The 16,960-nt window shown below is 42.7% G+C and overlaps 1 protein-coding gene across 1 annotated transcript in view; it reads left to right on the forward strand.

The window, feature by feature from the left end:
- GORASP2 (golgi reassembly stacking protein 2) overlaps positions 1-10,461 on the forward strand; it is a 32,971-nt gene extending 22,510 nt beyond the window's left edge. The window contains exons 6-10 of the mRNA XM_037523521.2: positions 3,015-3,147; positions 4,618-4,741; positions 6,440-6,526; positions 7,484-7,594; positions 9,136-10,461. Of these exons, the coding sequence (XP_037379418.1) occupies positions 3,015-3,147; positions 4,618-4,741; positions 6,440-6,526; positions 7,484-7,594; positions 9,136-9,473 (793 nt within the window). The 3' untranslated portion in view covers positions 9,474-10,461. The remainder of the gene's footprint in view (positions 1-3,014; positions 3,148-4,617; positions 4,742-6,439; positions 6,527-7,483; positions 7,595-9,135) is intronic.
- Positions 10,462-16,960: the final 6,499 nt, after the last annotated feature.

Below are 16,960 nucleotides of genomic sequence, written 5' to 3' on the forward strand. Positions count from 1 at the left end.
CTGCTATTGACCAGAACCTTACAAATAATATAAATAGTTAACATATATTTTATATATATCTATCATATATATTCATAAACTGTATTCATAAACAAAGTTAGCAAGAGAAAAAATATTAAAATTATAAGAGAAAATATATTTACAGTACTATATCTGTTGGAAAAAATTGTGTATAAGTAGATTTGTGCAGTCTAAGATCTAACAGCCTTTTTGTTGTTATTAATAAAAGTTTTCAGCTTTGTTTTATTTTCCCAATTCCCCCCCGCCCCAACAGTGGAATCATACAATATAACTTTATGTAGCTGCTAGGCATTTTCTTAGCACTTGTGGGATCTTTTGGCTTTTGGAATGAACAGGCTGATTTGAACCAAAAGTTTGACAAATTACTGAATTGCAACAGCAATATAGAAAACAAGTTAAAAAGAAGATGAAGACAAGCAAATAAGCAAACTTGATAAAATCAGTTCCCAAGATTATTTATCAAGTTAGTTCCTAACTTCAAAAAGCCAAACCAAGTCAAAGTGTGCTGACTTAACATTGCTTCTTTATGTTTTTTTAATAGTAAATATTTTTATAGTGAGTACAAAATAACCTTTTTTAGGTCTTTTTTATAATTACTTAATTTATGTAGATTGTCATTATTTTGAAAACCCTAGTAACCTTTTTTTAATTTGAGGAATTGTCACATAAGTCATAATTACAGTAAAACCCAGGGTTCAGAAACATTTCCAAATGTTTTATGAAAGTTCCAGCACTTGTAGAGGGAAGAGCACAAGGGACAGTGGTGATGGTTCACAGCTCCTGTGATTGTGGGCAGCTATAGGGACTGAACCTGAGGAGAGAACAATGATGTAAAAAAGTTAAAAAAAGAAAAAAAAGTTGCAGCACATGCTTAGGGAAAGGATAACTTAGTTAATTCAGGCAGAGAAAGAATTTGCTCACAGTATCTTTTACTACCTGAAATTCAACAACTGAAGATATTTTGCCACTAAAATGCTAAATTTGTTGGAATTTGGGGTAAAAAATGAGATATAAGTATAATGTTAAGAATCTAACCTGTCTGGGATAATACTTGATCAAGTTGTGATAGTACATTGTCCAGGTTTGTAAACAGAAATCTTATCTTTTCAAGGCATTCAAAATTAATTCAGAGGGACTGCTTCATATAAGCTAAATTTGCAACAACAAACAAAAAAACTGCTTTATTCGTTAGAAGGATAAATTTTCATTTTACAATAGAAAAATACCACCTTCCAGTTAGAATACTTAGGTGAGATTAGTACCAGAAAAGTGATTGATGAGCTTGGAATTTAAGGGCAAGGAAGAGAGTCTATAGATGTTGAAATTCAACAGCAAAGAATATCTCTAGTTCTTTAATTTTTAATTATGTTAACTAAATACAGCTTCATTTTTGTTCTTGGAGCCCTTCTTTTCTAGTTGAGTGGAGATTATTACTTTTCTTTGGAAGACATTTTTCCTCTTAGTATGGTTTAATAACAATGCTTTAGATAGTCTCATGTACCATTTCCCTGAATCGGCCCTCTTTTGGCCTGTTGTATGCCTCCAGTTTTTATTCTTTTCTTGGAGGTTGACCACATTTATTCAGTGTATTTCTCTTAGTTTTGTTCTTGGACTCATTGTAGAGTGTTCTCTACCACCACTTAGTTATTTTGATTAATAAGTACTTCATTTTAAAATGCAACTACCTCTGACAGGTTATCACTGGGTTAGTATAAATTATTTAATCTTGGACCTCCCTGGTGGCACAAGGGGTTAAGTGTCAGCACTATGAAGCTATTAGCAGCCACTGCAGCATTTCAATCCCCAGCCAGGGAGCTAGCTCACATGGTGCAGCAGACCTCTCTTGTCTCACCTGCTGCTCCTCTCAGCAGTGTATATGTCAGTCCACCTGTTCTCTTCCCCACTCTGTCTCTGGTGAATCCTCTCACCATCCCCCACCCCCCACCTCTGGCCTGCACTCCAGCTCTTGTATGCATAAATAAATAAATAAATATTTAAAAACAATTTTTACTCTTACTTTTTTCCTCTAAGTCTATCTGAGATCCAGTTTAATGGGAATTACAGTTTTGATGGTAAGAGAGAACAAAAGCAAGAGGAAGGAGTAATTTTTTAATATGAAGCATCTTTTTGAAGTCAGGTTTGGATAAGGAAGAACAGAAGTTGGTTACTGACTGCTCTCTTAATGAACAGCAGACTCTGGAAAAAAGCAATGTGACCATCTTATTAGCAAGATGCATCTGGTGGCAGTGGGGAGATGAATTAGAAGGAATCTGGATTAAACTCTTTTGTGTCCGATTCTGGAATGTGTAAATGACATTATACAAAAGTCTTGGAGCTCTTAAGTGGAAAGACTTTGTGTTGTTCATTCAGCTGATAATTTAAAGTGCCTGCCATGTTCCAGGAACAATTAAGACAGTAAACAAAACAAGATATTTGCCCTCAAGGACCTTAATATTTTATTGTGAAGACAGAAAACAAACATATGCAATATGTTGGATGGTGATAAATAATTGAAGAAAAATAAGTATAGTATCCATGATGGTGGAAACAGTGCTGTTTCATAGAAACTTCTGATAAAATGAGATTATCTTATTAAATGAAAGAAAGATGTTAATTAAAAGAAATTTGAGGGGGCCTCCCTGGTGGTGCAAGGGTTAAGATGCAGCCTGTGAAGCTGTCCGCAGCCTCTGCAGCAGGAGTTCGATCCCCAGCCAGCCAGAGAGCAACACACATGGCGCAGCAGACCTCCTGACTCACCCGCTGCTCCCCTCAGTGGTGTATTTCAGTTGATCTGCCTGTTCTGTTTCCCACTCTGTCTCTGGTGAATCCTCTCACCACCCACACCTCTGGCCTGTACCCCCGCTTTTGATGCATAAATAAATAAATCCTTTTAAAAAAAGAAAGAAACTTGATTCTTTTTATATTTCAAAATCTCAAAGAAATGCAAGCTATGATTGATAGAACTAACTTTTAAAAAAAAAATTGTTTCATAGCCTAGGATGCGGCATTGGATATGGTTATTTGCATCGGATACCTACACGGCCATTTGAAGAAGGAAAGAAAATTTCCCTTCCAGGACAAATGACTGGTACACCTATTACTCCTCTTAAAGATGGGTTTACAGAGGTAAGATAACTTTACTATCTGATTATATCATTTTTTCCACCTAATGGGAATTGTCAATATGTGTGACAGTAGCACTAATTGGATAGGGCAGATGATGAGTTGAGTATTGATTGTGGTGAATCTGATATTCCTGTAGGAAATGCAGGTGAAAGTGAGATATATGGCCTACAGTTAAGAGAAAGGACAAGGCTGGAGTTACAGATTTGGGAATCATCAGCAAAGAGAGGCTAATTTAACCCAGTGAGCATGGATAAAAATTGTTGAAGAACTGGTCCTGGATAGGTCAAAGGACTGAAGTCAGAATATTGAAAATCCCTGTCATTTAAATAAATAGGCAGAGGAAGGGAACCCAGCAAAGGAAGTTCAGAACTCCAGAGGGAGAACAAAGCTTCAAGGAAAAGGACATAGTCAGCTATATGAAGTACTATAGAGAAATTCATTGAGAAAAATGGTAGAAAACTAAAACATGTCCTGGACTAGAGCAAGTTCAGAGACTCAAAAGGAAAATGCAGATACCAAATTACAGGGGGTGGAGAGTAAGTGGCAGGTGATACACAATTTGGCCATCCCTGATTCTAGGAGACACTGAGTAGTTTAACCTTTGGTCACTCCCCACCCCTACCATTGGCACATATCCAGTCTGTAGTTATGTGATCAAACTCCTCCTGCTATATCTGTTGTTCCTAATCAGTGCCTTCTGCCCTAGACAGCCTCTTAGGGGAAATCTGAGAAGACTGGAAGGTGAAATTGAAGCTAGGGAAAAGGGCTAGAATATATCCGTTATGTTAAAACTCAACAGTGAGGGGGCCTCCCTGGTGGCGCAAGGGGTTAAATACCACACCATGAAGCAATCCACAACCTCTGCAGCTGGCCAGGGAGCAACCCACATGGCGAAGCAGATCTCTCCTGTCTCGCCCGCTGCTCCCCTCAGCAGTGTATTTCGTCAGTCTGCCTGTTCTGTTTCCCTCTCTGTCTCTGGTGAATCCTCTCACCCTCCTGTGCATCTGGCCTGTACCCTGATTCTTGTATAAATAAATCTTTAAAAAACAAAAACAAAAACCCTGATTTCTTCCAGGAGTAATAAATTAAAAACAAAACTGGCTGAGGTTTCAGAAATGAGAAAAACAGTGATGTTTTCGTAGTTGTATAAAATGACTTTTAGGGTCTAAGAAGGAACAGAGTACTTCTAGCGGGAAAATAGCTGCAAAAGTGTGTATAGTGGGGCACATGCCATGTGTTGAGAGACTGGAAGTGACAGGAATGGGGAGATATTTGCAGTGTTTGGTCCTTAGTATGCGTCAGAATTGGAAAGACATGTCTGAAGGCAGAATTGCCTTGTGAAAGCTTTTCACAGCTAGCATGTGATTAAAAAAATGTATCTATAGAATAAGTGAGTCAATATTTATATTTTCTTAAGTAAACTTGAATAATTTTCTGTTTTTCTATTTTTTTTTTCCTCTTTCTCGGAAGGTCCAGCTGTCCTCCGTTAATCCTCCATCTATGTCAACACCAGGAACTACAGAAGTTGATCAGGGTCTGTCTGGACTTTCTATTAACTCAACTCCACCAGCCGTCAGTAATGTTCTCAGTACAGGTGTGCAGGAAAATATATTCTGTTTTAAGTCTGCTTTGCTTTACAAGAAATTCCTTTCTGTTTCAGCTATAGAATTTTAAAAATTAATGGCTGTATTCTTTGAAAACTGTAAATGTGCTCTGCATTGACAGGCTCTGTCTGTGAAAGCTAGTACTAATTCCCACTCAGATACACACAGGGCCAGCCCTTACCTCCTCTTGGCATGTTTTAGATCCTGGGCCTCTTCCATATTATACAAGTTGTACCTTTAAATTCTGTTTAAGTGCTCTGTTGACTCAACAAACATATATGTGTAGCCCCTAGGTATTAGTCACTGGGGATATAAAAGAGATCAGGATCCCATTCCTTTCTTAGGGACTCTCTTGCCCAGGGGATATGTGCCTGCCTATCTCCCACCTTTTCTTCATTCCTTGTTCTACCTAATACAGTCCTTTTTGTTTGTTTGAGGGTTTTTTCCCCTCCACAAAGCACTGTAATGCACATAATATGCAATGCACCCATTTAAAATATATGGCGGTGTGTTTTTTTTTATTTTTGTTTTTGTTTTTCAGTATAGTTGCAGTTGTATAACCATCACTTCAATCAATTTTAGAACATTTCTTATCCTCCAAAAGAATCCTGTACCCCCAAAAGTGATTTATCAGTTACTTCCCATTTTTCTCCAGCCACCTACCCTTCACCCCCCTCCTACTCCCAGCCTAGGCAATTATTAATCTACCTTTTTTTTTATGTGTTTGCCTAATCTGGACATTTTATGTAATATGTGTTGTCTTCTGTGACATTTTTCTCTTAGAACAATGTTTTCGAGGTTCATTCACTTAGAATATATGTTTCAAGGTTCAATTTTAATACTTCATGCCTTTTTATGGCTAAATAACATTGTATGGCTATAGATACAAACTCATTTTGTTTTTCCATTCATCCAATGAGGGACATTTCTACACTTTGGCTATTCATACATTTGTATACATGCATATTCTCTTTCACAGAACAGCATTCACTATTCACAGGGCATATCCTCCCTTCTCCCAGTGGTCCCAGGTTTACATGAATCTCTTAGTTCAGGAGCTCAAAGAGATTGACAAGAATTCTTGTGTTCCATTTCCAATTTCTAAAACAGTTATTTAATCTAGCCTGTTCAGGTCAACTATAAAACTCCTGTCCAGTGAGCTTAGCCAGGGTTGATTTGTTGAGCCTCCCACCTTCATGCTCCTTTCTCTGTTAGTGGCTTTTGTCAAGGACCATGGTCAGATTGGTAGATAAGCTATGACAGACAGAACTGTGCAGCCAGAAAGTAGTACTGGTTGGAGTCCTACTGAATGAAGACCTGATCCTCAGGAAAAAAGACAAGGCTAAGATTTCCCTAATATAGTCTGTTCATTCTTTTAGAAGATTTTACCTTTTGGGCCTCCCGGTTGGTGCAAGAGTTACAGTGTCAGTACTTTTCAAGCTATCATTAGCCACTACAGCATGAGTGCGATCCCTGGCCAAGTTGACCCAGATGGCGCAGCATCCCTCTCTTGTCTCACTTGCTGCACCCCTCAGCAGTGTATTTCAGTAGATCCACTTGTTCTGCTCCCCACTCTGTCTCCGGTGAATCCTCTCATGTTCCCCACACCTCTGGCCTACACCCCAGCTCTTGAATGCATAAATAAATAAAAATAAATATAAAAAAAAAAGATTGTGCTTTTATTGTAGGTGTACCAACAGTACCATTACTACCACCACAAGTAAACCAATCCCTCACCTCTGTGCCACCAATGAATCCAGCTACTACATTACCAGGTAATCAGCAAGAGACTAAAGATGTATAATATAATGGCATTATTGATATTTTTCATCTTAAAAAACTGTAATAAACTTAAACCTATGAACTGATTTTTTTTTTTTTTACATCTCTTAATCTCATTTACCTCTGCAATAAACTTGTGATAAATGGCAGAAAGTGGCAATGAGGTGTTAACCAACCAGTTAGCTGGTGAGCTTTGGGCTCTTTAACTTACCAACGAACCACCCAACCTTCCCTACCCCCTGCACCAACGCAGCATGAGGCAAGAATAAGGAATATATAATAGTTCCATTCTGCAGCACTTCCTGTGTGGTAAAGGGCTTAAGTCTTTTGATAGTTCGTGGAAAAATGCATTCTCTAGTGCCTCTAACATTAAATTAGATTTTTGTTCCTCTTTCCCACTGAAGAGGAGTCCCTTTATCTAGCTGTAAATGATCAAATATACTTGCATTGTGAATGTCTTTAGTTGTATAGCTAAAGGTATCATACAGACATACAACATCAACCAAATGTGTTATCACAGAGAGTGATAAAGCAAGTGTGGTAAAATATTAACCTTTGGGGAATTTGAGTGAAAGATACATGGTATTCCTTATACTACTTTTGTAACTCTAAGTTACAAAATTATTTTAGAATTTAAAAAAAAAGCCAGAGAAACTATAACCTCAACCATCACAGAAAAGCTGTCTTCCATTTACTATATGCTCAGACACTCGGACAGTCATCATCCTTGCTCTTGGGTTTTCTCCCCAACTTCTGCCATCTAATCACTTAAGTGTAGAAAGACATTTTAATTCAATGAGATTTTGTTGTTATTAATGCTGTCATGATATAGTGGGCTTCTAGAATTCTCACTTTGAAGTGGGTAGTGTGTTTTTTTTTTTTTTAGTACACAGAATTGAATTTGTTCTCAAATGAAGTGACCTATCTTTTGTTTTCTGCCTTCTCTTCAGGTCTGATACCATTACCAGCAGGACTACCTAACCTACCCACCCTCCCCAATCTCAACCTCCCTGCACCACACGTCATGCCAGGTGTCAGCTTACCAGAACTCCTGAACCCGGGTATGTTACCCATCTTGCCTTCCTAGACTCTCTGTAATAAAAAGCTTTATTCAGGAAAGCCAAACCTCTATTTCAGTTTTTTTTTCTTGAAAGCATAGATCAGTTTAATAAATCTTTGTGATTCTCCTCTGCCTGGATGCCTCTTCTCCCCCATTCTCCTCTCACTGTATTCTGACAGCTCAGACACCATAAAGGCCAGTTGAACTAAAGAAAAGCGACATGGTAGTACTGTCTCTGAATTGCATGACCAGTGTACATTCCCCGTGGCTCTGAGTGAACTCCTTGTGGTTCTTCTGGTGTTTTGGGCAGCCGCCGCCTGGGGAGTCGTGGAATCTGTTTCTCATAGCACAGCTCAGAACTTAGCCTGTGAAACCATCACCATTGCTCAGCAAGCTGGGCTTGTACTTGATAAATACTCTCCCACATTAACAAATATTTTTATAATAAAAACTGTAATTTTTAGCTACAAATAGTTAAGATAGCCAATATTTAAACTGTTTACACTCAAATTTTATGCACTGATGAAAATGAAGCAGCTGAATGTCCCCCAAGTATGCTCCTCATTAATGATTACTCAGATTTCCTTTGACTTTGAGATGGCCACGTGTCAGAACTGACTCTTAATTGCTTATCTTAGAAGTTGGCCCGTGGGTGATGTTGTTGAATGGTCTTATTACACTGTGGTGCACTTTATCATGCTTCAGTCTAGATAATAACTACCCCTGTTGTCACACTCACCATCTGCATATATTTATTACCTATCCTCGTTAACCCATTTACTCTTAAAGCACAAGGGCTTAAAGCACAAAGGAAGTACCAATAACTCAAATGAACATTTACTGTCTTAGCACTCCCATTATTACTTATTTTGTGCTCTGTGTTCTTGATGACTTCTGCTCTGTCCCCAAATTGACAGACTCTGAGAACATTGAGTTTCACCAACCGAGAGGTTACCCTAAATTGGTTGTACAGTCTGTGTCTTAAGGAAGTATGCTCTTTTCCTTCTTCCTGCATTTTTAAATCCTCAGAATAAACTTAGCAACTATAACAGAGTTATCATTCACAAGACTTAAACAGAGGCTAGGTACTTACCATGAGGCTAATGTAAGGGGCTACATGACAAACCCCTCCCTTCTGCACCCTTCCCAGGAAGGCTGACCCCTGTGTCTCATCTTCCTGTTGTCCATCCAGAAGGTACCTCTAACTCGGTTTGAATGTGCCTGGGTGAGCGGAAGTTCTGTCCAGCATTTGGTATAGCTACAGCACCAACTGGTGGGCTTCTGCCCTTTCCAAATGGAGAATCAGTTCTTCCCTGAGCCGAGAAACTTAGAAGCTAGGAGCTTTTCATCCTAGCTAGTAGTATTTGACTAGGTGACTATTTAACTGTCCTGGCCCTGAACTGGGCTAGCAGAAGTCGCTTTGTCTTTTCTCACCTCAGCTTCAATTTCCGTAACAAAATGCAAAGAAAAATAGTCAAGTGATGATGACTGCTGCTCTTTTAGTGCTGGGAGGATATATGATCTTTGCCATTTTTGTCCTAGGTTTGCCACCTCTTCCTTCCTTGCCTCCCCGAAACTTACCTGGCATTGCACCTCTCCCCATGCCGTCCGAATTCCTCCCGTCATTCCCTTTGGTTCCAGAGGTCTCTTCTGCAGCAGGCTCAGGGGAGTTGCTCTCCTCCCTCCCGCCCACTGGCAGCCTACCCTCCGACCCTATCACCACCACTGCAAGGGCAGATGCTTCCGCACTCACTGTGGATGTGACACCTCCCACTCCCAAGACCCCTACCACTGTTGAGGACAGAGTCGGCGAATCCACCCCAGCCAGCGAGAAGCCTGTTTCAGCGGTTATGGATGCAAATGCCTCTGAGTCACCTTAACTTTGAACTGGTCTTCAGAATGGCGTGGTGTGCTAGTTTAACCACGGGAGTGTGTCTGGAAATGCACACTATCATTAATTTCATACTAGTTTGTTCCGTATCTGTAGGTGTCCTGTAAATAATTCTATGGGAAAACTAAAAAAAAGGACATGGGCTTGTATCCTGCTAAGTCAGGGTGGGGCGCATGGGCTGGGGAGGGAAATGTCAGAAAGTGCTTGTATTTTCAAAGAACCAAAAAAATTGTAAGGGTGACTTGCTGCCAGGTTTCCACTGCCATTCTTGGGGGTGTACGTCTTTGGAAGAAGTGGTGACAGGGTGCCCACTAGGCTCCCTGTCCCCCTGCTGGTCCTTCTGTAAGAAAAAAATATTTTCTGCCTAGTACTCACCATGCAACATTTCTTGTATTTTATAAACTGTTTGCAAGAATGCAGACAACCTAACTAAATCATGCAAGGAAAAGGTAATTTTATTTTTGTCCCCATCAATCATGTGTCTATTAAGGTTTACACAAAAATTCCAACTAAAGATGTTTGTTAATGTTACACAATGTGCACTATTAATTGAACATCTTTTTATTCAGCCTAAACACAGATCCTTGTTTTGAGCTCTCAGAATTTACTCAGACAACATTTTGTAACTGCTGCTGTTGCTTTATACGTCTACCATAAAATGGCATTTAAACAGGAATAAAGGAGCTGTTGCACAGTTTTAAACCAGAAGGTGGCACTTTGTGGCTACTTATAATATAGCTATACTGAGAAAGCATAGATACAGCAATAAATTACAATAATTTTACTTTTCTTCTTGTGGTACCTTTAAATTACAATTCCTGATTGCCATGTGTGCACTTGTTCCTCATTATGTCACACATCTTTGATGTAATTTTTCATGTCTTTATTTCCTCCTAAGTTTTCTAAGAGATGGTAAGTTAAGTGGAATTGATTTATGGAATGAAATTAAATGCATATTATATCTGTTTTTTAAATAAGACAAGAGGTTCATTGGTTATTGATGTGGTACTAGTATGAACATTGGTAAAGGAGCAGCACATGTAACTAATCAGGGGGAAATTAGTGTTATTAGCACCAACCAACCACCTCTAAATAGGCCCAGTTACCAGGCAATTTTCAGGATATATGCATTCCTGGAGCAGATTTGCACTTAAAGCAAAATTATAAATGAAGGCTCTTGTGGTCTCATCATGATTTGTTTGCATTATTAATATTTCCAGGTTATTTCTTTCAATTAATTAAAAACCAAATTTTTGAAAAGGCGCTTATAACAGGTACAGAATATACTCACAAGTATATTTAAATGTTACATGTTTTTGCTTTCCAGGACTGGAAAAGTTGAACATGTTATTACTGTCTTCTAAGAAATGCTCATATTAGAATGCTCATATTAGAAATCTATATTGAGGAGATAACTTAGTGAAAAGCAAGTATGGGTTCCTCCAGTGCAGCGATTCTTAAGTCTTACGAGGCCACAGTTCTCATTTGAAGATGACAACAGCCCTGGAGTATATTCCCTGGGAAGATGAATATAAGCACCTGTAAAACAGGAAGTGCTGCAGAGAACGGGATCTTAGCACTCACTTGGAAGATGGATGCAAATTTGGCCTAAATTGACCTGTGACTCTTCCTCAGGTGGGCAATACTTAATTTAGATATTATTTGCTTCCTTCAAAAAAGCCAGTTTTAGTGTGTATAGATGATAGTAGATCCTGTAGCAGTGACCAGTTGCAAGATACTAGAAAAGACACATAGTGTCATAGGAGTCCACTCACTATGGCTTTTTGGGAGAGGTGGGTGTAAGTCCTCAGCACACTCTGGGATAAATGCAAAACCATAGCAGTGAGCTCCAGCCAGCCCGTGAGGTAAGGATCACTTGGTCAGAATCACCTTAACCCCCTGTATCACTGAGTGTCTACTTTAGAGTGTCCACACAAGAGAAGCAGGATACAATAATGGCAGAGGACATTAATCTGTAATAGGCTCAGTTACTACAATATTTCTCAAAATAATAGTGGCTTAAACGAGGAAGTATATTTCTCTCCCATGTTCAGAGAGCTGGCTGAGAGGCAGTCCTGGCCCACTGGCCCACTGCAATGTGAGAGACTTCAGCTCCTAACTTAGAGTTCTGCTGGGTGTGGTTTCCATTTCCAAGGTCATACATGGACCCAGATGGTAGGACCCCCAGCCATGCCATACTTGTTGCAGACAGGAGAGGAGTGAGTTCCAGTGAGCAACTCCACTGTGCCACATGGAGCTGTACCAAGCTTCATGGTGACACGGTTTGCCCAGATTTCATGGAGCCAGTAGGAGCACTCTGGTGAGGGCACTGCAAAAAAAAAAGCCAGGAAGATTTCTGAGAGGACAATTGATACAAAGAATTATTATTCAGGCAAAGGCTAGGAAAAGTCTTAAGTATTTAAAGAATGGCATGGGGTAGAGGGCACAGGAGTCGGATGCTGAAGTGTTGGGGAGCTGGAGCTTTCTCTCAAAAACAGGAGCCACTGAAGGATTTCTCCATGGTCAAGCTCAGATCTGCATTTAAGAAAGCCTGTCTAGCTGTGTAGAGGCTGGAGGGACCAGCAGCAATCCCATGGCCAGCCCTGGAGCAAAAAAGAGGCAAAGAGCTTCAGAAGAGATGGGAGAAAGAGACTCCAGGTAGGTTGCTACTAGCACCTGAAGCCACTTAGGTAGCTAAGACTTGTGTCTGTGATGTTAACTTTACCTTTCTTTCTCCTTTGGATTTTGTTTGTTTTATGCTTAGTTCATTACTAAATGCACTTACTTTAGAATGAGTTTTTTTTTTTTTTTTTTTTTGCTTATTTCCTGAAAATTGAAACAAAATGAAAAGACCCTCCTTATTTGTGAACCTAAAGTGCAAAAATGACTCTTTTTTGGCCGGAAGGTGGAGGCCTCCCCTTTAATTATCTAGCCACCCAGCATAGGTTTCAACCCCAGCTGCTGATTAGAATTGCATCAATTAAAATGTGAATTCCTGGGCCTTTGGGGCTTTGAAAAGCTTCCCAGGCATAAGAGCCACTGAAGTCTGGCATTTTGCTCCTTCATTGAACCTCTTCCCTTCAGCTGCAATTAAGCAGTAGGCCCTGCACCTGGACATAACTGAGGCCAGTGGGTCCAAAACTTAGGGAGGGAATAAGGTAACAAAAGGGGTCATCTACTAAGGCACTGAGTATTTCCTTTCACTCCTTAGCAAAGTGTACATGTTAAAGGAGGGATCATGTATTATGGATCATTTTTCATTAGCTGTGGGAAGAGCAGCTCTCAGTACTGCTAACCAACGCATTCCTTCAATATGAGCCTTTACATGTGGGCCAGTTTGACTAAAGAGAAAGAAATTAACACCACTGCCAATCATGCCAACACCAGAATCACAGGCATCAGCAAGGCAGATAGGACCACTCCCAGACTGGCACCAGCCTGGAACTAAGGAGAGAGAGCATGCCCTATTCACAGCAATCTGACCGTGGCAGGGAGGTACTGCCAGCTGTGGAGGACAGAGGACAGAGTTTACATCCATTCAAGAGTAGCTGAAAACTGCAAAAAAAAGCTACTTCTCCGGGGAGTTAATGAACCGGGTGCCCTCTGACGACTCTTCTCCAGTCCAAACAATCAAAGCATGAGAAACACAACATGTGTTGGCGGGGGTCCTCAGGGACTCTCAATGTTACTAGAATTGGGGTGTGCCATATTTCCTGGGCCTTGGGGTAGTAACAGTAGCCAACATTTATTAAATGTTCATTGCTCATGGCTGGATCATGAGTACAGGTGAGCCAGCTTCATTCTGCCCAGTGAACAAGAGGTGTATACCAGTTTCCCCCAGCTTCCTTGAACTGCCCTTATATTGCAATGTGAAAAATTCCCAACATACAAAAATTAGAAAGTTTAACATATATCAAGATTTCTGATTTAAATAATTGTCCCATGATCTGACAGCGCAGGGCCCTTAGTCTCACAAGGGAATAAGGATCCTCCTGGACCTATACTCCAGTTTACCCCAATCCTGCCTGGCCTGCAGGCAAACGCCTTTGCTGTCCCGAATGTTACCCTGGTAGGGATAGGTGGGAAACTGGGGCTTCAAAGTTGGAGGTTACAGAGCCCAGAAGACCCAGGATGAGCAAACAAGGTCCTTCACAGTGGAATGGGGTGCTGTAAGGGCCAAGACTGACCACAGTGCAGGTTTTCTGATCCCATGCAGACCAGGTAAAGGAGGAGTCAGAGTCCTCAGTAGTTTTGCAGGTTTTTTATTGGGGTTCACCAGGCATATGGCAGGCAGGGGTGCTGGCTGGGGGGCTGGGAGGCTGGCAGGCCTCCCAGCCCCCAGCAAGTCTTCACTCTATCTGAGCTCTCTGGAGTTCGTTCTGCTGCTTCTCGGCTTCTCTTTCGGCTTCAGCTTCGGCTTCTACTTCTGCTGCTGCTGCTGCTTCTGGCGTCCCCGTGACGCCGCCCTTAAAAGCACAGTCTTAGCTGAATCCCATCTACCTAGGCCCACACCCTATTCCAGGTGCCCGCCATCAGGCATGCATTCAGGACAAGGATCCATCATCTATCCTGATGGCGGAAGGGCAGAAAAGCCTGATATTTTCTTTACCCTACAGGTGCTAAGGTGGACAAGATTTGAAACAATTGCTTAAACTATAAACCAGGGGAGAAATAAGTCTCTGGACATGAGTAGGACAGTGGCAAGAATTTGGGTTCATCAGCCTCTGTTCTTTAAACCGTATACGGGGACATCAAGCCTGTTAGTTATTTATCCCAACAATCATTTGATGAATTTTTCATCAGTTCTCTTTTTAGAGACCAAGGAGTGATAATGAGAGGCCCCAAATTCCTAAATGGCTTTCTGGCTTTCTACTCCAGGCACATTGAATCCTCATGAGAGGGAAGCAGCAGCTACTTGCACGTGTCTGGCATATCTTGCCTGGTTTGAAACTAGAGTTAGTAAGTCTGCCTGAGGTGGGGGGGAAGGGAAGCAACTTCCATAACACTTTAATTAGGGTGGCTGGGAGCAGAAAGGGTTATGAGAACTGCTCATTTTTATATACTTATGTATTAACTATTTTTAAAAAACACATTTGAATTATTTTTTAAAGCAAAAGCAATAGGGTTAATCTAGAAGATGAATGGGAGTCTTAGAGCCAGGTTTGCCATCTTGGGGTTGTGTGGGGGGAACGTGCTGACGAAATCCTTTGGCAGCATTTAGAAGGCTCTTATGGCTGGTCGTATGCACAGGGAGCTCTCTACCCAGAAATCTCAACACTGGCCCTAGATTAGAATTTGCCCAGATTAAACTGCAATATTGTGTTTATAAATCTGTCCAGAAGTGTCCCTGTGTGGTTCAGACAGGAGTGCTGAGAGGAGAGGCCCTGGGACAAGATGGCTGCAGTCCACACAGTCTCTAGGTGTTGTTTTTGGCATTTAGATCAGGGAAATAACTGCTGTCAGGTACATGAAATATAAAAAATTCTAACATTTTTTTATTTGCTAGAATAAGCTAGAGATCGACTGAACAGGTGGGCATTTGGGCTGTCTGGGACATTAATGTGAGGGCAGAGGCCACCTGTCTTTTAGGTAGTTGAAAACAACAACAACAAAAAAACCAAGAACAAACAGGCTTCTGGTTGTACGTGCCCAGGGACTGAGAGCTCATTCTGATTTTAATAAAAAGGTATTTATCCACCTTAGTCTCTGCTAATTTTTTGTTTTTCGTTTCCCAAAATAACCCGAACTAAAAGACATGAAAACAGTGAAGTGCATTTTTTAAAATTCAGATCTCTACTGGTCAAATAGTATAACCTGAGTGAGGAAAGCAACCCCTGAGATCTTTGGCATCGGAATGTGTTCCCGGAGGAGGCGAGGAGGGGTGTCTGGATGGAACATGGAAGGAGGAAGAAGAGACAAGGGTGTGGGGGGCGCCGGGACCCACCTTGAGCCAGTGACTTGATCTCACGGACTGGTGGGTACACGGAGGAAATTTTTGTTTCCTAATTTTAATACCTACATATTTAGTATTGTAAAACAGTTACTTCGGATGAGGCTAAAGTTGCTTCCTTTATAAACAAGTGAGAAAAAATCACTTTGAAGAGAAGTGTTGAACTGACAGCAGGTGCCAGGCGCCTTGCTGGGCTATTTTCCTATTTATTCTCGGAGACATCCGCGCCGTTGGTACCGAGGGCTCTGCGAAACCTCGGGTCACCCCGCGGGAACGCTTTGGGATGGAAGCTGACTCCAGGCAGGTGTGCGGGTTCCAGTTCTCTCCCTCACTGAGCTGGCGGCCGGGTTCACTGCCCTCGCTAGAGCCCGGGGAAGGCGGATAGGACAGCCCACCGGGAGGCGGGGATCCCGCCGGGGCGAGCGCCTGGCGGGCCCGCAGTGCGCGCCATGGCCGCCAGGGGGCGCCCAGCGCCTGAGGGAGCGGCGCTCGGTGCAGGGCCGGGCGTCTCCGGGCCCGCCTCACCTGGGCCCTGGGCGGGGCGGGGCGGGTGCGCGGCGGGAGCAGCCCCGCGGGCGGGTAGGGGTGTTTTCGCTCTTTGGAAAAGGTCTTTGGAACGTTTTTACCCGCTCCCCTTCCACCGTGGATGCTTAGCTGCGTAGGGCATGCAGAAAAGCCTGGTGCAGTCACCAAAAGGAATTCTCTTGCGACACTTTTTTTTTTTTTTTTTAAGATTTATGCATTCAAGAACTGGGGTACAGGCCAGAGATGCGGGGGGTGAGAGGGTTCACCAGAGACAGAGTGGGGGACAGAACAGGGGAACAGGCAGACTGACTGAAATACACTGCTGAGGGGAGCAGCCCGTGAGTCAGGAGAGGTCTGCTCCCCATGTGGGTCACCGCCTTTGCTGGCAGGGGCTCGAACTCGTGCTGCAGAGGCTGCGGACCGCTTCATAGTGCGGAGCCTAACCCCTTACGCCACCAGGGGGGCCCTCGACACAATTTTTAAATAAATATAAGCTAAAGATGATGTTTAAGCTAAAGATGAAAACCCTTCAGGTGTCTGAATCTTTCAGATGCTTCAAAGGAGACCCCAAGAGTCTGAGTACCTGGTGGTGGAGGTGTTGGGTCTTGTTTCCCACCATTTCAGTCCCCGCCCTCACTCCCCTTGCTCCCCAACCTCACCCATGCTTGCCCCGGAGGCTAAGGCCGGCTCTGACCTCGCCTCCCGGCGCCCCGCCTCTCGTCGTGGCAGAGCGGCCTCCGGGCCGGCCCTGGGCCGCCTCCCGCAAGCGTTTGGCCGCCCGGGGCGAGGCGCCGGCGCACCTGCGCGGGGCCCGGGGCGGGGGCGGGGCTGGGAGCCAGGTGTGCGCCGGCGGCCGCGCCGCGCTGCCCAGCGGTGAGCACTTAAGCGTCCCGCGCGGCGAGGGTGAGAGCGCAGCGCGCAGAAGCGGCTTCCTGCCGACGGCGGCCCGGGGCGCGCAGAACTCGGGGCCTCGAAGGCCGCAGGACGCCGGCTTGGCAGAG

This window comes from Talpa occidentalis, unplaced genomic scaffold (genome assembly GCF_014898055.3).
Source record: "Talpa occidentalis isolate TD23 unplaced genomic scaffold, MPIMG_talOcc4v2.1 talOcc4.3, whole genome shotgun sequence".
NCBI lineage: Eukaryota > Metazoa > Chordata > Mammalia > Eulipotyphla > Talpidae > Talpa > Talpa occidentalis.